The sequence below is a fragment of the Pogona vitticeps genome, chromosome 5 (genome assembly GCF_051106095.1).
Source record: "Pogona vitticeps strain Pit_001003342236 chromosome 5, PviZW2.1, whole genome shotgun sequence".
In the NCBI taxonomy this organism is placed as follows: domain Eukaryota; kingdom Metazoa; phylum Chordata; class Lepidosauria; order Squamata; family Agamidae; genus Pogona; species Pogona vitticeps.
This window is the reverse complement of record NC_135787.1, coordinates 178,992,015-179,016,731: the sequence shown is the minus strand read 5'-3', so window position 1 is coordinate 179,016,731 and position 24,717 is coordinate 178,992,015. Positions and strand designations below refer to the sequence as shown.

At 41.2% G+C, this 24,717-nt stretch overlaps 1 protein-coding gene across 22 annotated transcripts in view; it reads right to left on the bottom strand.

Moving 5' to 3' along the window:
- WNK1 (WNK lysine deficient protein kinase 1) overlaps nt 1-24,717 on the bottom strand; it is a 128,376-nt gene that overhangs the window by 20,826 nt on the left and 82,833 nt on the right. For 15 of the 22 annotated variants that reach the window (XM_072999858.2, XM_072999859.2, XM_078376295.1 and 12 more), the window contains 9 exons: nt 24,366-24,528; nt 21,726-21,842; nt 20,942-21,088; nt 18,097-18,154; nt 17,829-17,966; nt 15,499-16,919; nt 7,701-7,784; nt 5,130-5,216; nt 3,637-3,700 (listed from right to left, as the gene is read on the bottom strand). In XM_072999858.2, coding sequence (XP_072855959.2) covers nt 3,637-3,700; nt 5,130-5,216; nt 7,701-7,784; nt 15,499-16,919; nt 17,829-17,966; nt 18,097-18,154; nt 20,942-21,088; nt 21,726-21,842; nt 24,366-24,528 — 2,279 coding nt within the window. The remainder of the gene's footprint in view (nt 1-3,636; nt 3,701-5,129; nt 5,217-7,700; nt 7,785-15,498; nt 16,920-17,828; nt 17,967-18,096; nt 18,155-20,941; nt 21,089-21,725; nt 21,843-24,365; nt 24,529-24,717) is intronic. The other 7 variants (XM_072999860.2, XM_078376296.1, XM_078376297.1 and 4 more) reach the window with 1 other exon arrangement.

Below are 24,717 nucleotides of genomic sequence, written 5' to 3'. Positions count from 1 at the left end.
TTTATGGCCTTATGACAACTGAAAGCAAAATATTCAAGTGTCCTCCCAAGTTCTTAGATACTAGGTGCTCCCTGTGAATGATGCAATGAGTAGTAAAGACAGAAGGTTTTACTCTTTTTAGATGGGCATTGAATTCTCTGTATTGACCAAACACAGAAGCAGCACCATCGGTTGCACAGGCAATTATATTCTCAATTGGAATATTGTTCTCACTTAAGTAACTTTTGACTTCTTCAAAATTAGACAGTCCCTTAGTATCCATTTTAATCCTTCTGCAAACAACATATCTTCCATCAGTTCATTACCATTCCAGAATCTCACATAAGCCATGAGAAGAACATTGTTATCTTGTAAAGTAGTTTAATCTCACTGTAAAGAGGATTTCTTCAATTGGACTAAACTGACCAATCCCTCTTCAATGTTATGTGCCATCTCGTCAGCTCTTCTGTTTCTTTGGCACTCAAATCCATGACATCAGATATTATGGACACTGAAGACAGGATAAGCGACTCACCAGTGTTGTGAGCATTTCCAGTTTTAGTAATCTGTTTACTAATTTTGTATGATGCAACAAGATCCTTATCTATTTTCTGTGATGTTTGAGTATGAATTTGTCTCAGTGTTGGCCTTCTTTCAAAATTCTCTCGAAGATTTTTAAAGAAATCCAAGGGTTTATTTTTCTTATCTGGATGCAAGGTATCCAAATGTTTGGGTTTTTTCCCTTCAGGCAGAGCTACTTCTGTTCTGTTCCAAGAAAGCCATGAAAACATCAGGTAGCCTGTGCAATGGGGCCAGACTCATGCTGCTTGGGTATTTCATCAATTCAGTTACCAACCCTCCACCCCAAACCCTTGGGGTCTCCCTTCTCACATATTTCAGTCTGTGGCCCCCTTCAAATGCAAGTCATTCTTTCGCAGAAACGGAGGCTTTTTTCTCCCCCAAAGAGCCTGTTTCTCATACATACACATATATCCTAATTTTAATGTCTGGCTCCAAAAGACCAAGGACAAAATTATTTAATAATGGCTATAATACACATAAGGCAACCAACATCCTAGGAAATACTTTGTGATCCTTGTAGGGGCCCCAACCTCCAGGTTAGGAAACACTGGTCTACGGGCTTAAAATTAGAGTTTACTGAACTTCTAGAAGCTTGCAAAATTGATAGTCAAAGCAAGGATCAAAACCATAATAATACTGGTTAGCCAAACAAGAAATTACAGACCCCTAGTGTCACAAAGACTGCAGGTACAATAGAATTTTCCATAGAAAGAAAAATTTGGTGGACTTCCAGGACCTCAGAACAAGCAAACTTTGCAGATAAAGTTTGTTTACAGATGGAGAGGGGAAAAAACAACTTAAAGAGTTATAAATACGTGGTGATAGGACTCACACATGCACAAGGCATTCAATTCATCATAATAAGTTGGCTTCACACTTGAACATCTAGCTTTCTGCCCCCTCTATTTGTTGGAGCTACAACTTATTTATTGTGAGCTTGGGACTGGTTCGACTCAACAATAATTGAATTGGGTGCTTCACAAGAAAGGATTTATCCGAACCATGAGTATTATAATGGTTCTTCACTGTCTGTGTTGGAAAAGAAAGTGATGCAGGAAAGCAAGGTAGTTTAAAGGGAGGATGGTGGCTTGTCCCAAGACTCTATTACAAAGTCAAGCATGGCGAGTATGAAGGCCAGGCTGAGCGGTGGGGTTTTATCTTGGTTAATCTCATCGAACATGAGATCTTGTTTTGGAGGAGGAGGTTGTTCAACCTCGAGGGATTTTGCCATGTGGAGCACCAGCTGAGTGTACGACGTAAAGTCTTCAGAAGGTGAAGGGGGGTGATTATTTGCCACAATTGAATCAGGTGTGGGCAAATTACAGGGCGACTCCTGAGAGATTTCTGAATAAGGGTCGTGACTCTCAGAAGCTGCTGAATCGAAAGAGGGTGACCAGTGCCAAGGTCTAGATGCGGAGGTCCAGGTTGTAGTAACTGGAATAGCCAAAACCCCTCTGTTGGTGTCAGGTGGAGGTCCTTTGTAGGTGGTAGTGACCTGAAGAGATGAAGTGTGCGCCTGAGAAAGGGCAGCACTAGGTTGAGAAAGAGAAATAGAAGACAGTCCAGAAGATGTGCAGGAGCATTTGGAAGCAGGTTGATCTGCTTCCAAAGGAGATGCGCTTGGGAGCTGATTTGGAATGTAATGCAACTGTTAGCATAAGTTGAAGCTTGGATGTATGAGCTCGATGCCAATGTCAGGGTGGTGATAGTGACAGCGTCAGAGAAGACTCGGGTGGGTAAGCAAATGCATACCAAACTCTCTTTGGTTCATCATAGTAGGATGATCTGGAATGCGAGTCGATATGAGATCTGCGATGCCGGTACTGGTCATAGTCATCATAATATGGGTCTCGATAATCTGACGGGATGCGATATTGAGAAGGCTCTTGAAAATAATAGAACTCCCGATGTGGAGGCTCTTGGAAGTTGGGTGAAAGATGACGTCTCTTAAACACATGTTTGTGTGGAAAACTGAACCATCATTGCTCGCCCTGAAGATGCAGGGCTAGAACGGGCCGAGGACAGGCTGGAGAGTACATCAGCCACCAAAGGGCCAAGACTAGGCAAAAGGCTTACCACAGAAACCGGAGCCTGGCTAGGAGGTAGCAGGAGTGGATCTTCTGCCTCCGACAAAAGAGTCGGGAACCTCTCTCGAAGACTCTTCCAGAATCAGTGAAGGAATGTCTGGCTGAGGTGAAGTAAGTTGAGTAGGCTTGGATGATTTATTAGCCGTTTTTGATTGATTTTTGACCTTCTTTTTAGGTGACTGGCCCTGAGAGCATGTCGAGGAGGACTTCGATGTTGATGCCAACTTCGACCTTGAGGAGGATTTAGGCTGCTCTCTTGGCTTGGGAGAAGGAGTGGTCAGGCTCGACACGGACTGAGGCAACTCCTGTCTAGGGACAGGAGTCAAGGTAGGCTCCATCAAAGTGGTGGGTCATTTAAGGGATTTCTCCCACAGAAATGAGCGGAGATGTTGGAGATGGAGCTTGAGGGAAGGCTTGGTGAGCTTTTACACTCCAGGCAGGAGTGGGTTCGGTGCTGCTCCCCCAAACAAAAAAGACAGCAGTCGTGGCCGTCTGAAAGCGGGATCCTATTTGCACACAACACACACCGCTTAAATAGACTGGAGGGGCCATTAAAAAGATCGGGAAGGTTGGGAAGGGGGGGGAGAAACTAAAGTAAAAAAGAAACCACAGGGAGAAAATTAAAACATAAGAGGACTCACAGAGAAACATAAAGAAATAGGATGAAGAAGCCTAAAAACTCACCAGGAGAAAATATCGATTGCAATCAAAAGTTGTTGCTCTAGTTGTCGAGCTAAGTGTGACCTAAGTGGTGGCTAAAAGGAACTGAGAGGATTTCAGGTGGGCAGAACATGCGCTCCACGGGGGAACGTCCCACTAATCACATGTCTTTATGGTCTAGAAAGTTCCCCAAGGTCCTAGGCAGGTGCAGATTAACCTATTTGTGTGCATTCAGAGACCACGAAGAAGAAAAAAAGGACTCCTAAAGAGAGTCAAGTATCAGTTATCTGACATGGTCCACCAGTTGTCCATTCCTTGAGATTCTTACCAGTATTTGTGGATTGTTCTGCCACAGATACAACTCCAGTAACTGCTGTAGAAATCGCAGATTGCTGAGAATATGAAAACAAAATAAAAATTACAAGCTTTATTCAGCAGTATATCCTATCCTTTTAAATTTTTCTTCTCTTAGTCTAGAATAATAATTGGCCTCTGGCTAGTCATAGCATCTGACTAGTTCTATTAAGCCTCAGATACCAAAACAAAGGAAAACAAGCATCCACACATTGGCAAAAGAAAAAAAAGAAAAAAGGCAAAATATAGCGCTTCAAAGACTGATACACTGATCTGGTGTGAGTTTTTGTGGATCAAAAACCACTTTCACCAAAGACTAACTTCTGTGATCTTAGTGTACATAGGACGAGACATTTGTAATTTTTACAAGTTAAAAGCTTTTTGTAAAGATTCCATTTGATTTTAACAACAGATCAAAAAAGAAAATCTGCAAACATCCATCTATTTTAAGTAAAACAGTACACATAAACTCTCTCAGGTTCATGAAACTGCTGCTGCTTTTGAAGTTCCAAACTGTATTTACTCAACTAGAGGTTAGAGAGTTAAACTAGAGGTTAGAGAGTTAGACACAGTTCTAACTGTGGTCCAAAGGCTTGAATCTCTGCCAAAAGTAGACAAATTCCAGAAGCCCATAGCTGTACAGAGTCATGCATGTACCTTGGAGTGTTGTTCTCACAACTTCTACCTCACCCAGAAAAAAAAACTCTTATAAAAATCAATTGTTGGAGATATTTTTTAAACCAAGAAGATCTTTTCCACCCCCAGCAACCAAAATATTTATAAGAATTCTTTTAAACATCTGAAGGGCTGAGGTGCTAAGGGGGCTCCAAAAACATGACAAAGCTGTCCTCATATCCCTTACAGAGCACAAGGGGTTTCTTGAGTTAAAAAAAAAGCATTTTAGAAAAAAATTATTTGGATGGATCGAGATTTCTACATAGGCTAACAAGAACAGGTGATGTTAACTTTGTCAACTGTCATTCCCTTTAAAAACTACAAAGCAGCTTATAAGCATAATTACAGCATTACACAACAAATGTACTAAAATAAGCAATAAACCAATGGTGCAAATTCTCAATCTGGACTCTCACAGAATCTTCATTTAAGTTTTAATGTAATTTTATCGACTATGCCAAATCCTGGGATCTGTTTTTACAAGGCAGGTAATAAATATGTAATTAAATAACGAGAGGTCTTGCTGCATACCTTAAATCCCCACCCACTATAGATATTATAGGTGAAAGTCACCTCCCTATCTCTAAGCAAATAATATAGTTTCCTGATTCTGTTTGTCATACACAGAGGAGCCATTCATGTTCCAGAGTGTAGTCAAGAAACCTTGCTGTTTTCTACCCCATCTCAAAATACTTCATACTATGGGGAAAAGCAGTTTCCATTCTATTTGGGATGTTATCACATGAGAAATTGTTCAAGCCCATATGCATATGAGCACCTTAAACAACTTACACAGGCAGGTGCTGATGTTGTTGGGACTGTCTCTGGACTCAAGGCTCTTCTCAACTGAGCATCCAGGTCTTCCAGAGGTTGCTGGGACTGGAACAAAGAGGAACAATTATAGCAGCCGCCCATGAAAGCCAGGATAAGCAACTTGTGTACCTCCAGATGTTGCTGGCTGCAACTCCTGCCATCCCTAACCATGGGTTATCCTGGCTAGGGCTTAGGGCTTTGCAATGTCCTGAGATGACACCCAAAGTTCACTGATAAAGCAGGAGATGATGCTCCACATATATGTTAGCTGGTATGTGGACCATGGTCATAGGAACTTCATGAGAAAGACTCTACTCCAGCAGTTCCCAAGCCACAAGATGTTCTTGGACTACAACTCCCAGAAATCCTGGTTATCATAGTTACTGGGGACCCAAGGTTGGGAAGCGCTGTTCTACTCTATGGTCATATAATTTTAAACATGTCATGCAATAGTCAAGCTTCTCTAAAGAAAAAAACACTACATATGTAGCATGTTCTTTATACACAGCTGCCCGCATCAATTTAAGTCATGCACAAAAAGTCTCTTGTAATACAGACTTTGTAGCCAGCAAGTGTATAAAGTGCACTGAGAAATAGTCAGTGCATCGAAATTATATACAGGCTCAAGAACACTAAAGTATTAGAAAAATTTATCTTTAGTTTCAGCAACTGTATGATGGGATATAATTAGATGGAAAGTAAATGTGAAAAATGCCTAAACATTATATTATGAAGCATGTCAAGATGTAGATTCCCTAGTTCAATCTGAATTCATCATTTATTGGCAGCAGGTTATCCAAAGCAGGTTCCATTGAAACAGAAATTTCTAAATTAGATGAGAATTGTGACAACAGATAGCAAGGTAGGTAGAACAGATAACTTCAGAGCCCTGAGCCACTCTGGTGGCTGTTAACAAGCCAGACACCTTGATACTTTGTCCTAAACTGGCATAGGCTTGCCCACTAACCCTGTATTTTACATCCCGTTTACAAAGCTTTCACAAACATACTTTGCAGTCAGCATAGGCTGAAAGGAATCTCCCTGCACAACAGTACATGGCACCAACTGCTGTAGTAAGATTTAATCAACTGAGGTCTTTGCACATTGTTTAGTACATTTAAACTGACTTTTATTAGAGCTGTGATTACACCAACTCCTGCCATATAGCACTCATTCATCTAGAAAGACTGCCAGCTCTTGTACGTTCACTAAATTCCATCTATTCACTTCAGAAACAGGGAAACACTTTCACAGATTGGTTTGTTTTCAGAGTAGAGATCTTCCAAAGTACGAGAAGAAGCTGGGGAAAATCATGCATAACCATAATTTGAAGGAGCAATGTGTACTCTACACATGCATCTATTTGAAATGGAAGAGAAGAATCTCAAATCTGTCACCTGTCATTTTAGAAACGAAGCATTATCGTGACCCTATTTCTTGTCTTATGTGCTTTACAGAATCTGCAGCACTGTTGGTATTGTGCCATAAAGTAGTGAAACAGAAAAGGTAGACATAAGTATAAAGATATAAAAATACACTTTTAATTTCTAAAATTCATTCAGTGCTTAATATTGCAGTTTCTTCAGATGTACCCAGCCATGTACACAAAGTGAAACCAGCTGCTGTACTAGCCTCTTGAAAGTTCTTAAATCTGCTACAAGACAAATAAATGTTCACCATTATCTCTGCTATTAAGATGCACTGAACAAGGTACAAAGGTATGACATATATACTCAGTCAATCCAGGAATCAAATCATAGCCCATAAAACCCAAACCTCTGTATACCAATCACCAGCATTCCTAGACGTTATTATATACAAAGTCTCTGCTCATGAGTATCCCAAAGGCATGTGACCACTGCTGGAAACATAATAATCAACAGGAGGGCTTTAGGATATTCCCATATTCCCACACTCTGACGTTTCTTTGGAAATCCGTTTATCAGCTTAATTTTAATCAAGTATGTACACAAATTCACCCTTCTACATAGCTCAGTGACATTTTTAATTAAGTTCTATCATCTGTGGCAAAGGTTATTATGGCACTAGTTCCTTCAGCTTATTGCTAAGACTTTAACTCATCATCTCTTGTTGGAAACCCAATTCATCTCTAGTCCTTGTGCTTGCCCCTTATAACAACTTCAGCTTTTTCAAACAATTGAAAAAAAATATTCTTCTACCTGGCAATTCAGGTAGAAGAAGAAATAATCCATGATACACAGAACACTTTGAAGACAGACATGTCTTGCAAAGCTAACTGTATGCCAAACAACTAAATAAACTGAATAGGAATCAAGTTCTGGTCCTATAGAAGCCTTAAACAGTTTTCAAAAGCTAAGGAACTATCCTTTAAATCTTTGGGAACTTTCATATTAGGGCATGCAATCTGAAAAGATTTTAAAAAAAGCTTAGACAGCATTCCATTTTTACAATATACAAGAAAAGATCCCTAAAGGGAGAAATAGAGGACCAAATATCATGCAACAGAGATTAATTTGAACATGCTCTTTGAAAAGGGGAAAAAGGAAAAAGCAGACAGCTGTATAGCACCTGAGTTAGTGTAGGTCCCGGAAAGGGTGGCAGCTGCTCACTGGATGGAGTGCCAGCTGGAAGTTCAGAACTTACCGGCAGTGCCTATGAACAGATATTAAATTCAAGTTTAGTCACAGAAAAGAAAGAGCGTACACTGTGTAGATTGGTGCTTTTCCCTGTGGAGAGCCCAATACTTAAGGAGCACTACTGGCAAAAAGTACACTGTAACTGCTAAAAAGGATAGTTTTCTAAAAGACCAATAAATGAAAAAGATTGGCAAAAATCTCAAAATAAAAAACACTTTAAGACAACATGTTCTGAATTAACTGCCATCAATTTGGAACATACGTTTTTTTCTCTTGAAGGAGATGAGACAGGAGATGGGCCTACAAGATTCACAACACACAAGGCATGCTTTTACTTTGAATATCATTTTCAGTTTTTGCCCCTTTCCCCTTTTGTTCCTCAGTGTGGTGCTATCTCACTATTTGTTGTTTACTTTCTGAGTGAACCATTTCTTTCTTGCTGAGATGCTATCATTTCTCCTCATCATCAATGTACAGTAGCCCCCTTGTTTTTGTGTATTTAGTATCTGCAGTTATCCACAGCTGCCACCTCTAGAACCCAGCCCACAGTGCACAGGCCCACTATCTTTCTCCTCTCACGCTCCACGCTCTCACTCTCTTCAATGGGTTCTGTTATATCCATCGTTTCAGGTATCTGCAGTTGATCCTAGAACAGATCACATGTGGAGAGGAGGGGCATGTGGAGAGGATGGGTATTCCTATTAGGATCCTCTTCCTGTAAACTCAAAGTGAAGAAGGAAGACTAACCTACCCCATATCCCACAGTATTCCTGTTCAATAAGCTACTACTACCTTTCAGAAAGCATCTGTTGTATCAATTTTCACACAATTCACTAGATTATTATTTACAGATCAAGGTACATTTTATATAAGTTTGAAGCTAGCACTTTCTATAAAAGTAGTCTTCATTTGACATTGTTCAGGTCATTTTGTGGTGCTCAAGTACTGTACATTCACAGCAGTGCTAGTTAAAAGAATTGCATGCTACAGTTATTATTATTTGTAAGGATAATGTAATTACCAATCAAAAGTATTTTTAAAAGCCTAAAACTGTACTGGGAAACATATCAATAAATAAAAAGCTCAATAAATAATAAATATTTAGTTTAATTTAATTCATAAAAGCCTTTCAGACAAAATCCAAATTCTGTTCCCATATGTCTGACAAAGTGGACATGTCCACAAAAACTTACATTGAAGTAAGAGAACGTACCTACCTGTAACTCTGATTCTTCGAATGGTCATCTGTGAATTCACACTAACGGGTGAATTAATCTGCGCTTCTGCAGAGGTCTCCGGAATGTTCTAAAGCTTCTTTGCTACATTTGTGAAGGACTGCCCCCCCAGCCCATGAGGTCCGCCCGCCTTCTCATGTACCTCAGTTCCAAGGTATGCCCGCCACTGCATCAAGAGATACAGGAGTGACAGACAGAGGGGAGTATGGTAGGGAAGTGTGAATTCACAGATGACCACTTGAAAAAAAAGGGGTTACTTACCTGTAACCATGGTTCTTCAAGTGGACATTTTGTGAATTCACACAAAAAGGGTTAAGTCAGTGCCAGCGTTGGTTCCTTCGGAATGTTCTCAAGCTCTACAGAAAAGAAACATAGCTTAAGATTGCCTACACTGCGCATGCTCTGCCCGCCCAAGCCTCAGTTCCATTTTTCCGCCACAGATATGAGAGCATGAGCTAAATAAATTCAGTGATGGAAAGTGGGGAGGTCGGGCGGGCTTGTGTGAATTCACAGAATGACCACTTGAAGAACCATGGTTACAGGTAAGTAACCCCTCTTTCTTCATCGTGGTCTTCTGTGAATGCACACAAAAAGGGTGACTAGCAAGCTAACTAACTGGAAGGAGGGCTGTCACAGAAGAGCAGAAGCTAGCACAGCCCTGCCGAATCTCATCTCGCTCTTGACCCTCAGGTCCAACCTGTAATGCATGATAAAGGTGGATGCTTGTGACCAAGTGGCAGTCCGGCAGATGTCAGGTAAATCTATGCCCCGCAGAAGGGTTGCAGAAGAGGCGACTGCTCTAGTAGAGTGGGCATGCAAACCTTCAGGTGGCGTCTTGTGTTGAAGTTCATAGGTTAAGGATATTGCAGAAACAAGCCACCGAGAAAGTGACGAAGGAGATGCTGGGAGACCTTTCTTTTGTCCAAAGTAGCAGAGAAAGAGTTTGGGAGATAATCTAAAGTCTTTGGTCCGTGAAACATAGAAAGCAAGTGCTCTCCTAACATCCAGGGTGTGGAGCATGTGCTCTGTGTCAGAAAACAAAGTAGGTAGTAAAAGAGGTTGATTCAAGTGAAAGTCTGATACTACTTTGGGGAGAAAAGAGACATCAGTGTGCAGTATCACTTTGTCCCGAAAAAAATTGCAAAAATGGTTGATCAGCTCGCAGGGCAGCCAGCTCACTGGCCTTGTGGGCTGAAGTTATGGCCACCAAAAATAATACTTTGATCGATAGCATTTTGAGGTCACATGTGGCCACAGGTTCAAAGGGTGGCCGCATCAGGGAATGCAATACGAGATGAAGTGACCATTCCGGCAGAGGCCGTTTCGCAGGAGGTCGTAGATGCGTTAGTCCCTTGAGGAAGGCTTTAACCGTAGGGTGCGAAAAGAAGCGAGAGGCAGGTGACCCTTGAGATTGGAAGGAAACAATAGCAGCAAGATAAACTTTCAACGTAGAAATAGATAAGTTGAAATCGAACAAGTACCGGAGGAACTGTAACAACGTAGAGAGGGTAACTGGGGACGACGTGAGACCTCTGGCCTCAGTGAACTTGAGGAAACTTTTCCACTTGTACCCATAAAGCAGAGAAGTGGAGTCCTTTTTAGATTTGTCCAAAACTTTCTTAATCTCGGGGATATCCTCCACGCAGCGAGATGAAGGGTCTGGACGTCCGGATGGAAGATCTTGCCTGCATCCTGAGTGAGTAGGGCAGGAAAGGGTGGAAGTTTGACGGAGTCTGTTGTCATCGACGCCAGGGTTGGAAACCACAACTGACGAGGCCAAAGGGGTGCTATCAGAATTGCCTGTGGCAACTCCTGGTGGAGTTTAACTAATGTACTCTGTACTAGGGGAAAGGGAGGGAACAGGTAAAGGAGACCCATAGTCCATGGTATCATGAAAGCGTCCCCCAATGAACCTTGTCCCCGACCCGCCCTGGAGGTGTAGAGAGGGCATTTCTTGTTGGTTTGGCTGGCAAAAATGTCCACACGAGGTGTGCCCCAGCGGTGGCACAAATCTCGAAAGACGTCGATGTTGAGCTCCCACTTGTGCATCTGTACTGTGCGGCGGCTCAACTCGTCGGCCAGAGCATTGTCCTCTGTTGATACATGTACGGCCACCGGGAAAATGTGATGGTGGTGTTACCGTTAGGAACAGTGTTACCATTAGGAACAGAAGTGAGTGAGAATGAGTTCCCCTTGCTTGTTTATATAGTACATGGTCGTGGTATTGTCCGTGACTATTTGTACACCACGACCATGTACTGGGGGGGAAGGCTTTGAGTGCCTTGATGACAGCTAGAATCTCCAGGTGGTTGATATGGAGGGTCTGTTCTTGGGGTGACCACCGGGCATGTACCCGATGACGGCCGCAATGCACTCCCCAACCTGTGGGGCTTGCGTCCGTGGTGACTTGGACAGTTAGTTGTAGAATTTGGAAGGGACGCCCTACTTGTAGATGCGGAACAAACGACCACCATTGTAGTTGTCTTGCCAGCTCCAGCGTGACTTGAAGACGCTTGCTCTGATGATGCCGGAGTGGGTCGAAGAGCGACAGAAGCCAAACTTGTAACGACCTGAGCTTGAGTTGGGCATGAGCTAATCCTGGTGTTGTCGACGCCATAAGACCCAGCAGATGCTGAGCATGCAATGCAATGATTGTAGCTCTTGGTTTGAATTTCTTCACAGCTTTCAAGATCTTGTGGATCCGTTCTTGTGGAAGAAAGATGCGACCTTTGGTGGCATCTATTGTAGCACCGATGTAATTCACAATACGTGAGGGGATAAGATGAGATTTTTTGTAATTTATTGTGAGACTCAGGTTTCAAAGTAAATGCAAAATGAACTTTGTGTCTTTCAGGGCCCTGCGTCTGGATGGCGAGACCACTAGCCAGTTGTCAATATAGGGAAACACATGGACACCGTGTAGCCTGAGGTAAGCCGCGACAGGTGCCATGCACTTGGTAAATGTCTGAGGGGCCGTCGCGAGGCTGAACGGGAGGGCCAGGAACTGATAAATGACATTTTGGAAGACCAACCTGAGGAACTTGTGGTGAGTGGGATGAATTGTTATGTGAATATGCGTCTTTTAGGCTGATGACCACAAACCAATCTTTTCGTTTCAGGAGATGAATGATGGATTCCAAAGTTACCATGCAGAATCGACGAGGATGAAGGTAAGTATTCAAGGTTCTTAGGTCCATGATTGGTCCTTCACAAACGTAGCAAAGAAGCTTTAGAACATTCCAGAGACCTCTGCGCAAGCGCAGATTAAACCCATTAGTGTGCATTCACAGAGACTACGAAGAAGAATAACAGGCTTTAAGGTGCCACTAGTTTTTGTCTTGTCTTGTTGTTCTGTTTCTTTGGATTTTGCCTGATATGCTTGCATAAATTACCACAGCCATCTCCTCTAAAACTACAACCATAAAAGCCTAGTAGTTGTTCCGTTAAAACAAGCCGGCACATGTAAATGCAAGAGAGAAAACCAACCAGGTTACTTACATCAGAAGATGTAAAATAAGGTAAACCAGCTTGGCAGCAACATTAGCAGACAAATCTTGCTATTCCCATCTTAAGGGAACTGAACAATTAAAGTCCATGATAGTCAACTATTTTCCTCACCCCTCATAAATACAAAATTATACAAAATTCAGTACAAAATCCTGCCTTCTTGTTAAATGAAAGTACTGAATCTCATAATTATCTACTTTCATATGTAATGGGGACTTTACTGGACTAAACCATTCATAATCTCTGGTCATCCTGGCTATATGAAAAGTGGAATCCAATGTCATTTGGATGGCCTCCACCCCCACTGATACAGAGCCATGAAATTAAAAGATGTCTGATTCTCAGGAGGAAAGTGATGACAAACTTAGACAGTATCTTAAAAAGCAGAGACATCACTTTGCCGACAAAGGTTTGCATAGTCAAAGCTATGGTTTTTACAATAGCGATATATGGAAGTGAGAGCTGGACCATAAAGAAGGCTGACTGCTGAAGAATTGATGCTTTTGAATTCTGGTGCTGGAGGAGACTCTGCACTGCAAGGAGATCAAATCTATCCATTCTGAAGGAAATCAATCCTGAATGCTCAGTGGAAGGACAGATCCTGAAGTTGAGGCTTCAATACTTTGGCCATCTAATGAGAAATCTCCCTGGAAAAAGACCCTGATGTTGGGAAAGTGTGAAGGCAAGAGGAGAAGGGGATGACAAAGGACAAGATGGTTGGACAGTGTCATTGAAGCTACCAACATGAATTTGACCCAACTCCGGGAGGCAGTGGAAAACAGGAGGGCCTGGCGTGCTCTGGTCCATGGGGTCACAAAGAGTGGCACATGACTTAACAACTAAACAACACAACAGCAACCTTCCTTTCTTTTCCTCCTCCTCCTTTTCTACCACAGTTTATTACGTTATCACAATTTCCCCTACATTTTTCTCTTGCATTTGAAGACATTATCATTACTAAAGGATGTATACTAGTATGTAAGAAAAGTCACAGTGGATCAACCAAAGGCTTATCCTAGTTCCACATTCTTTTCCATACTGACAGACCAGATGTCGTGGGAAATTCATAAGCAGGACATGAGTGCAAAATTATCCTCCTCTTCACTTTCCTTAGCATCCGTTGGCTGAAAACCAGTTTTGTAAGTTATGCTGCATAAGGCTGATTATATCATCAGCTGAAGCAGTTTCTAGAAATAAAGAATTCTGACTCCTCCTCCAAAGGCCCTTAGGCTCCTATGGAATCTCTTTCATCTTTATGAAGCAGTCGGGGGGCCACAAGAGAAAGAGGGAGGCTTTAATTATTGAAAATCAGCAGCACCGGGATAGCTTTATTGCTGTTGGCAATTTCTGATAATTAAAGACACCCTCTGATGCTGCAGCAACCATGACTTCCTGATGATGAAAGGGATTCCACAAGACCCTCAAAATATTTGAGGGAAATATCAGGAATACTTTATCCCCCCCCCCCAAATTGCTACTGCTAACAATGCCCATTAGCCTATGTGGCATAGCTTATAAAACAGGGTTTCAGCCAACATGTAGATTCATTCTGCTTCAGATACTAGAGGATATATAAAGTCATCATAACTAGTAACTACTGGCAGACTTATTTTGAACGAATCTGTTATATAACCACCTAAAACTATTCAATCTGGTATGCCATACTGTGGCAGCAAACTCCAACATGCTCTGTGCAGAGTACTTCCCTTTGTCTGTTCTGAATCTTCTATCACGCAGCATCACTGGACGATCATGAGTTTTCTTATTGCAAGAGAGACAGAGAGAAACCTCTCCCACCTTCCTCACACAGTTTTATGCATCTTTACCATGCTGCCCTGCCTCAAGTTTTTCTAAACTAAACAACCTCAGGCATTGAAAACTCTTCCTTACATGGAAGTAAGTGAGGTTCGCAGCTTGGAGGTCCATCTGGATCCGGCGCTTACCATGGAAACCCAGGTGGTGTCAGTGGTCCGTTCCGCCTATTTCCATCTATGGCGGACTGCCCAGCTGCATCCCTATCTTGATGTTGGGGCGCTCACCACTCTGGTCAATGCACTTGTAGTCTCAAGATTAGACTACTGTAATGCGCTCTATGTGGGGGTACGTTTGAGATTAATGCAGAAGCTTCAAACAGTGCAGAATGCGGCGGCTAGACTTCTCATCGGGGTGAGAAAATATCAAACATATTTCCCCTCCTTTAGCTGCCCTGCATTGGCTGCCCGTTCGCTTCCGCACTGATTTCAAAGTGTTAATGGTGACATAAAAAGCCCTAAATGGTTTAGGACCTTGATATCTAGCGGAACACCTCCTCCCACCTAGATCTATCTGAATCACTCATTCTAGCCAGGACGGGCAGCTGAGGGAACTAATGCCGAGGGAGGCCCGGAGAGAAAGAACAAGAAACTGGGCTTTCTTGGCAGTGCCCCCTCCCCCCACCTTTGGAACAATCTGCCCATAGAGATTTGCCTGGCTCCATCACTGGGTCTTTTTAAGAGCAAACTTAAGACCTGGCTCTTTAGGCAGGCTTTCCCTCCTGTCATCATTTAATTACTTTTGCCATCTTGATTTATATTATTAATGTTGCCTCTATTTTATTATATTGTTTTTATTTTTATGTTTTATCGTTAGCCTCCCAGAGTAGACTTCTGTCTAGATGGGTGGGGTATAAACTGAATAAACAAACAAATAAATAAGTTGTTGCAGTGTCTTGTTTCCTTTAACTACTTCACAGAACATATCTGGAAACAGGAACACCCATCTATGTACTTTCTACCTATTATTTCTTTATTTTTTTAACACAGGGAAAGCGCATATTTGATGTGATGTGGCAAATATCAGTAATTTTAAAGGGCTCACAAATAATCATCTAGAGGCAGAACTGCTGAATAAAACCAATAAATGAGCAACAACTGGCAAAGGAGGCATAAACAAGTTATTCCTTTCTTATTTAACATGTTTGAACATACATAAGAATAATGGTTTCCTTACCGGTACCCTGCTAAGAGGAGCCTTTGAAGGAGGGGTCCCTGGTTTGGCTGTTGCTGATGCAGTACAGCATGTTGCTGGCAGAGAGCTGATAGGGGTGCCCGCTTGCCCAGGTGTAGCAACTGGTGTAACAGCAGGTAAACCTGTTGGACCAAGTGTCAAACTGGCTGGTGGTACACTGGAACTTGAAACAGATGCCACAGGTTTTGTGGGTGCAACAGCAGTGGTTGGTAAGCCAGGCATGACTGTGGTTTCCATTACTAGAGACGTATCCAGGGAAACAGATGGATGAACTGCTCCAGCACCATGTTCACTGAAGAGAGATCGCAGCTTTTCCTCCAGAGTTTTAATGTCATCAATTCCAGGTGCTTTAGGCTGAGTGTCGCCATCTATTTCTAATGAGTGTGTGTGTGGCTGATTGGGCAATAGAGCTGGTTGAGGGTGACTATGTATCAAAGTCTGCTGGACTGCAGGCACATTACTTACTGGTTGTGCCAGGGGCAAAATGCCAGGCAAAGGAATATGAGGTAACACTGGGGTAGAAATGGCACCTGCCACTGAAGTTAAGTCTGATGAAGAAACTATGGATGGGATGGGTAGCGGCTGTAACCCAGCTGATTGCAAGGTGGAGCTGGACATACTTGATACTACTGCAGATGGTAAAGACACAGAAAGTGACAAGGGTACTTCACCTGTAATGCCTAACTGTGCCTTTTCTGGTGATTGTTCGCTCTCTGATCTTGGCTGCAGCACATTAACAACCACCATCTCTGCTAGGCTAGGGATAGAGCAACTAGTGCTCAACTGAGAAGACTGGGGAACTATGCTCTGTGCCAATGACATGGGGACACTTGCATGAGATTGTGTTGGAACAGAACTGCCATCACCCACCTGCTGAGATGTCACAGATGGTGTCGTAACTCCTGCTATTGTAACACTAGGTCCTGCTGCACCAGCATATGGCAGTGTTAGAGAAGCTGGAGTGCTACTACTTGAAGTAATTTCTCCAAGGGCAGAAACCACTTGGGATGAAGTTGTTGACAAAGAAGATGGTGCACTGATGCTGGAAGCTACTCCACTAATTGCTTCTGACCCAGACTGCATCAATGGTGGTGGAGAGTTTGAACGTGACAATTCTTCACTCAGTGGAAGTCCTCTGGTCACCTTCTCTGCTGGTAAAGGAATACCAACAGAGGAAGGAAGTGATGCAGAAGGAGCTGTCACTGCTGTTGATACTAACCCCTCATTCCCACTTATAGCTACAGATGGAAAAGATGGCACAGCCTGGTTGAAAACTGGGGGTGCTGTACTAGGTCCTTCTGTCATTTGACCATGCTTGATCTCTGAGAAAGCTTGCTGCAGGCTGAGTGATGAAGCAGAGTGAGAGAGATTTATCCCAGGACCATGTGATGGAGAGGCAGCAACTGAAAAGAAGAGAGACAACCATCAGCTTACCAAAGGATGCTTGACTCATTGGGAAGTACTTGCCAAGTTAAGAGGGTCTCTTTTTTTGCAATGAAAACACAAATTATTCTCTTTCGAAAGGAAACCAAACTTCAACAGGTTTGAGAAATGTCTGATATGGAACCTACTGCTTCCCCCTCTCCCTCATTTGGTACTATCAATTTCAGTGATGTGACCACATATTTGCTCCTGAGAATTAAATTTAACAGCTGGCCAGCTCCTATAAACTATAGAAACAAGTAATGCATTCAAGCAAAGCTGATGGCTGCAGGTCATGGCTAGGAAAACACATGCTCTGCACCAGCATAACCTTTGATACACTCAAACACGTTGAATTCAAAGGTTCAAATCATGGCATTTAATGAAAAGGGAAAATTCACATTTTAGCTTTATGTGACTACAAATTTTGTAAGATGCCCTATAACCAAGTTTTCAAGGCAACTTACTGCCAAAATTGAAACAAATATAACATTCAATCGAAACCATAGATATAGTATAAAAACCATCACAAGGGACAAATAGCCCATTCCAGGAAAAAAAAAACAGATTTAAAAAAAAACTTAGAAAAGAAAAAAGTCTTTCCCTTGGTGCCCAAACTGACACCAAAATAGGTCCAGGGGAAGGGTGTATCTACAGCCAAGACACAGCACAAAGATGGCCCTCTCTTCTGCAGCCACCTACTAGACATTCCTTAATGGATGACACTTGGAGAAGGTCCTTCAAAGATTATTTCAAAGCCAAGATAGGAAGAAAAATTAAGTCTTTTGAGGTGCAGAGAGGCTGCATAACAAACAATAAATCCCCTACTGAAAAAAGCCCCGTTAAAATTAATTCTTCAAACCATATACTGAAAACACTGGTAAACTCACCTATATCCAGAAGTTCATTTTCTGATGGAATGGAAGTAAAAAATTTCTGTTCTCGCAACCTACTTTCTGGTACAGGGCTGACAATAAACCTTCTCCCAGCAGAATGGACAACCTGAGTTAACGAACTAGGAGGAACACCTAAAATAAATTTGAGGAAGATACAGGTTACCTGTGCACAATTTGTTATGATGATACTACTGAACTAATCTTACACTGCCTAAGACACTAACTAACAATGCCATTTTGCAAGATATTCAGTACTGCTCACCCATTCTTTGTGGCATGGAAGATACAGGATCTGGCTGTTTGAAGTCACCATCCAATTTCTGTAATAAAAGCAGTTATTTTACTACATAAGTCTAATGTATGGGATAAAGATGTCAATGAGCATTAACACTTGCCATAGCAGAACTTTAGAATGAAACAGCAGATGCTAGCAGATAGTAGTAGATAGAGAACTCTCTTATTCTGGCCAAGTCTACCTTTAAAAAATGTTTCCAATTCATCATATATATGCCTACAGTTCTTCCATATATTCACATCCTTCCAAAAACTGAATATTGTGGGAAATAAGAACAATATATTTCCTTACTTCCCAATTCTAGCCAATCACTAACATGTCTGCTTATGCTGTATGTGCAACATAGCCCCAAGGCTTCCATCCCACAATACATCATGCCACAAGTGTCGCTGACTAGAAAAGCTTCCCAAATCACATTCAGACTTATCTTCAAACGTCCCGCAGCCTCAGAGCACCCATCTATGAAGTATGGCCAAGCTGAGGGTTTTTACAGTTTCGTTGGCAAGAGAGGCGAATATCCAGCTGGGCTTAAAACAAGGCCTCTGCATTTTTGAATCTCCCCTTCTATGGAAGTAAGAGTTATATGACAGCTTCCAGTAATGTACAAAGTGTTTTATTTAAAAATTAGTTAGATTTTGCATGACTATAATTTCAGTTACTCTTGAGTGGAAAAACTACTTAGATTAGATTAGGGACCCATGGTAACATGCTCTGAATAGAGGACTTGGAACAGCGTCCAGTGTGGCTGAGAAGGCCAATTCGAGAGTGACCATTCCTTCCACACTGAGGACAAATACAATCTGTCCCCTGTCCAGCTCCCTGATTTTGCTGGTTTCGGGACTGCCTTTTGGCCTCGGCCTGCTGGACAAGGGTCTCTTCAAATTGGGAGAGGCCATGCTGCACCGCCTGCCTCCCGGCTGAACACTCAGACGTCAAGGTTTCCTATCTGTTGAGGTCAATTCCTAAGGCCTTCAGATCCCGCTTGCAGATATCGCTGTATTGCAGCTGTAAAACTACTATGATTATGCTAAAATGTCATGTTAATATATTTATCATGTTCATTTAAGGCAAGGGTAGAAAAAGTGCAGCCTTCTAGATGTTGTTTGGACTTCAACTCTAGGCATTCCTCACCAGTGGCTAAGCTCGCTACAGCTGATGGGATGTGTACTACAACATCATATAGAGAGCCACACATATTCTCTGAAAAATTCTATTATTTACAGTTTTATAATCAAAGCTTTGAGATGTGATTTCGTTTACTGTATAGGTTCTGATTACTTGACAGACCACCTACAGAAATCTATTGAAGCATTAAGATGTGTCTCAGAAGGTTTCATACATTTTCATACAAAATCAATATGCCTACCAGGCACAAGATATAAGGGATTTTCAAAGGTGATTCCCCAGGCTTTTCCTATGAAAGACTGTATAACTTCAACTTTCAAGAGTTTAGAAACGCATCTTTTACAACATGTTTACTTCCTAAATTCTAAATGCCATGAATTAAAATCATGTTTATTGCCTTGTTATGCTGCTGGCATATTTTATTTTAATTGTTGTGTATATGAATTATTGGGTACTGCTCTTGTATATTTGTTGGACTAAGTCTGATAAAGTTATTATTTTTAATTTATTATGACAGCAGCCTTGAAGACCCTGTCTACAAAGGTAGAATACAAGTATTCATATAAAGCAAGAGTGGTGCTTACACAGTCCACAGAGTGCATGCAGTCCTTTCAAACCATTGGAGTGACCTCCTGCTCACAGAATGCCACAGAAAAAACATTTTGGGCACATAAATAAAGTATAAAAATGAAGATTTGTGCCTCCAGAGTTTGTAATGCACCTATAAAAACAACCTCTTCTCCACTTTGTTTTGTCCATAGAAAGCATTTTCTGGAAACCAGAAGGTTTTGCCAGATAAAAGTGGTGCAACCCACAGCAGTGGTGGGAAATGCCTCCCAGACATTCTGAACTCACCTTACCCTAATATATATTAAAAAGTAATGATGTATCCTTCAGCGTTTTTGGCAGACGCAGCATATGAATGCATATCAATAGAACATATTTTAAACAGCTTTTAAAATCTCAAGAGCTTTATAGGTAAGTCATTATTATAAAAGAAAAAATGAGAGTGAAAGAATATTTAAAACTGCTAGAAAGCAATGAAATGATCAAAGAGAAGAGGGGAAAAGAAACAAAGTGAGGAAGTATCAAAGATTTATACATTAGAGGGAAGGAAAAACAAAATGAAACTGAAGTAATATAAATTAAAAAGAAACTTAGAAACAAAACATAAGAGCAAGTGAATCAATGGGATGAAAACAAGAAATTTTTTTCAGAAATAAAGCATATCAATAATGAGGAGATGAAGGTCAAAAAGGAAAAAGACTGGATATAACTAAACCTGAAGTACAAAATCTCCCACTGGTACTACCCTACCAAAGTCCAAAGAAGCCAGATTCTGGAAGTACTCAAAGATAAAAATGCAACACAGACAGGGGCAAGCTGGTAAAGAGAGTCTTTCTGTTCCTTTTCCCAATCTATTAACTGGGCTGTAAGTTTTTATTGTTAGTTTCCTCTCTTTACCAGCTTGCCCCAGTCTGTCTGTGTTGCATTTTTATCTTTGAGTATTTCCAGAATATATAGTTTTATTAACATTCAGCATGAGATGGTAGGTATTTTTTTGAAACACTGCTTGAAAAAAGAAAAAGCAACATAAAGGAGAATGCACTTAGTCACAGGAAACAGATAAGTTTTGCATAGAGACTTTTAGGTACCAGTACTGGTTTGTTTTTTTAAGTTTCCTCACCTGGCTCTGCACAATGCCTATGCTTTGATCACCTTCTGGTTCTCCACTAGCATCTTCACCAAGCATTTCATCTGCTTTTTCTATAATGTCTCGCACTTGCTCAACAAACGAATCTCTCTCTGTAGCCAAGATGAATTCATTTTGTACCTGCATGAAGAAATAAAATTATTTTAACTACAAGACTGCAGAAAAGTACCAAGACAGCAACATGTACTGCCTAAAAAGAGTAACTTTCAAATCTAGATGAACTGGAGATGTAAGAAATCAAGTGATGCAGAAGGAAATTTTCCATCTAACTACCTGTTAAATGTGACTGGCAAGAAAGCAAGGAGCCATCTGACCACCAGAGGAATCTGAAGAAACTGTAGGTATCTACAGTATATCCTTAGTGTTTACTGAGTTCCCTGGTCCTCAACTATGTTACTTACTATCATTCTCAGCACTTCACATTCCCTTGTCTGCATAACATTTATGAAAATAAATTCTTATTTTCAAATCCAAAGAGGTACAGTGTACCCCCAAAAGGTTATGCATTGTGTAACTGGCTAGCCTGTTATCTGTTATGTGCAAGGATTTAACGATTGCAGTTACGAGATAAACCTTGATCCCTGTCTTCAGCTGTTTGGTAACAAAGTTCCAACTAAAAATGGAAACTTGGGACATTTTGATATTGCAAATAACATTAAATCAAGTATCCAGAAAAGGCAAACTCTTCAGAACAGCAATTGAAAAGGGCAGGTTGCTAAGATTAACACATAATCTTGTTTTCAGCTGAATTGCTTACCATAATAGAAGCTATTTCTTCTGGGTTGTCACCATCCAGGTCAAACTTGAAAGTAACCATTTTTCTATTATGTGTCTCTAGCTGACATTCTACAACCCGATCACCTTTATTTGAAACCTGGAACACAGAATTTTGATCTTCAATATGAAAAGCAAAATAGAGGAAAATAATAGTAATTTTAAATTAACTTATCAAAGAGACAGCCATGTTAGACTGTTTCAGTAACACGCAGCAGCAAATCACATAGTTTTGAGGAAGTAATACATTGTACTGAGGACAGGCTTAGCAAAAATCTTTTGATTATGTATGATCGTAGAGAAAAGCAGCTTTCTGCTAAAATCCCAACCTTAAGAGAACATATTTCTTCGAGGAAATCTCATCCAAATCAATTTATTTATTTTTAAATTTTAACCCACCCATCTAGTGGCCAAGCTATTACTCTGGGCAGCTTACAACAAAGCAATATGGACATAAAATAAAATTCAGTAACGAACATCAAATTAGAATCCTATACTAGCTATATACAAAAAGAAGCTGATACAAAAGATGGTGGCAGTACAGAGACAAATAACCTAAAAATAACAGGACATCAATAAGGAAAAAAATTATGCAAACTACGTAAGTCATCTGCATGCATCTACTGAAAGGCCTACCAAGATGTGTGTTAACCACGCCATTGTCACCTTGCATGCTCATTGCTAGATGTCACTGGCTAAAATCCAGTGGTAAGTCACTAGAGAAGGTCCATTGATTCAATGGGACCTACCAAGGAGTAACCAAATTGCCACTGATTCAATGGGTCTACTCTAGTTGCAATCTACTATTGGATTTCAGTTGTGTTCTGTTTCAAATGCCATGTAATTCCCCTCCCATCCCCACACCATACGTATATGTATTTGTGGCCCAGATACTGCATGTCACATGTCTGAAAAGTAGATATGTCTCCTTGACAGAACTTTAAAACACTGTCCCAGAATGTGCAATGCTTTTCTCCAAAACCATGAGGACTATAAACAGGCTAAAAGAGGAGGATAAATTCAGGATTCTGCCTTTAATGTGATATTCTCTGATACAGTGATGCCTCGCAAGACGAAAATAATTCGTTCCGCGAGTTGTTTTGTATTGTGAAAATTTCATCTTGCAAAACACGGTTTCCCATAGGAATGCACTGAAATTTAATTAATGTGTTCCTATTCACCTTGCGAAGCACGGCCATAGAAAAATTTGTCTTGCGAGTCACCAAAAAATCACAAAATGCTTTCGTCTTGCACGTTTTTCGTTGCACGAGGCATTCATTTTGCGAGGCATCACTGTATTATCAGAGAATTTATTATAACATAGATATGTCTTGGTTTTAAAACAGAAGTGGAATGCCAGCAGATTCTCACAGTTCTAGAAATGGCTTTTAAAAACAATCTATTCAAATGTGAGCTAGTGTTAGAATTTAAGACTAATTTAAAACAAACTTTCTTGACACTTGAAAAGAAAGAGGAGCCACCACCTCCACCAAACCTTTCCTAGCAGCATAGCCCTTCCAGGATAGCACACCAACAATGCTTGAAGAACTAAAGAGCAGAAATCTCAGCAAAAAGCACTTGGAGTCAGGCTCCAGAAAGTAACCGGAGCAGCAACGGCCCTCTCTAGCACTGATGAGAGGAACTGAAGACAGCACAATTTGCATTTCATGACACAATGCATATTGTTTTGCTTGTTTGTTTCAACTAACTACACCTTAAAAAATATATAACAAACTATAAACTAGACAACACAACTAATCTAAAATAGGTGTATGACCTGTGGGGTCACATGCACCCATCAGTTACTCTGTTTGTGCACCTGACACTGGAAGGATGCCACCCTTCCTTTTTTCAACACGTCTACAGGAAAAACACTCCAACTCACTGAACAGTCATGTTCTTATGCCATTACTAGGAAAATTGTAATCTCAGTGGAGATCACAGTGGAATGAGAAATATTCTCACCTTCTGCCTTCACTTTGCCAAGCAATCCTAGATTCCAGCAAAAAGAGAGATAACTCTCTCTCTCTCTCTCTCTCTCTCTGTGTGTGTGTGTGTGTGTGTGTGTGTGTGTGTCTGTCTCTCTCTCTCTCTCTCTCTCTCTCTCTCAATACATAGATGCTTCCGGCCCTGTTCCCTTATCAGCAGCTAGATACAGCCCTCTGGGACCAAGAGAGTTGTGCACTGCCTATTTACATTTGAACAGAAGCAAAACCTTCCCAACTCTTACCTGCAGCCTCAGCAGAGGGCCAGAAGATATAAAAACCTTGGGGTTCCCTATGGTTGAATACTGAATCATTAAAGCAAAGTGTGCTGTTTATATACTGCCCCACAGCACTTAAAGCACTCTCTGGGTGTTTACAATTTAATTATGCAGCCTACATAGTGCCTCCCAGTGAGCTAGGTACTCAATTTGCCGACCTCAGAAAAATGGGAGCCTGAGTCAATCGCAAGCCAGCTACTTGAGATTGAACCTAGGTCATGAGCAGAGCTTTGGCTGCAGTACTGCAGTTTAACAACTGTGTCACGAGGCTCATTAAAGAATTTAGCATTACATCTGAACTAACCCAACTCTGTTTAAAGGCCGTTTTCAAATACAGCAACACCAAACTTAGTAACTCACATTAAGAATCCTCAGTTTTGGACGTGAAGTCTTCTCATGACGTGAGCGGCTCCGCACTGACCTCCGATTATGCCGTCTTGTAGTCCTCCCTTCATGTCTGCCGCTAGATGCTGGGACACTCTCATTACCGTCACTTAAGCCTGAAGCAACATCTGAATGTGCACTAAAAAAAGCCAGTGGCTACAATCAGCAGTATTTTTCTGTTAGCTGTAAAATGTATTTCTCTTCTAATACCTCTCAGCAAGTACCATCAGCAAATGTGTGAGAAATCTATCACCGTGCCCTGCTAAAAGCACAAATTTATCTACAGCAATGAAATATATAACAAATTGGTTGGCACAACCATAACAAA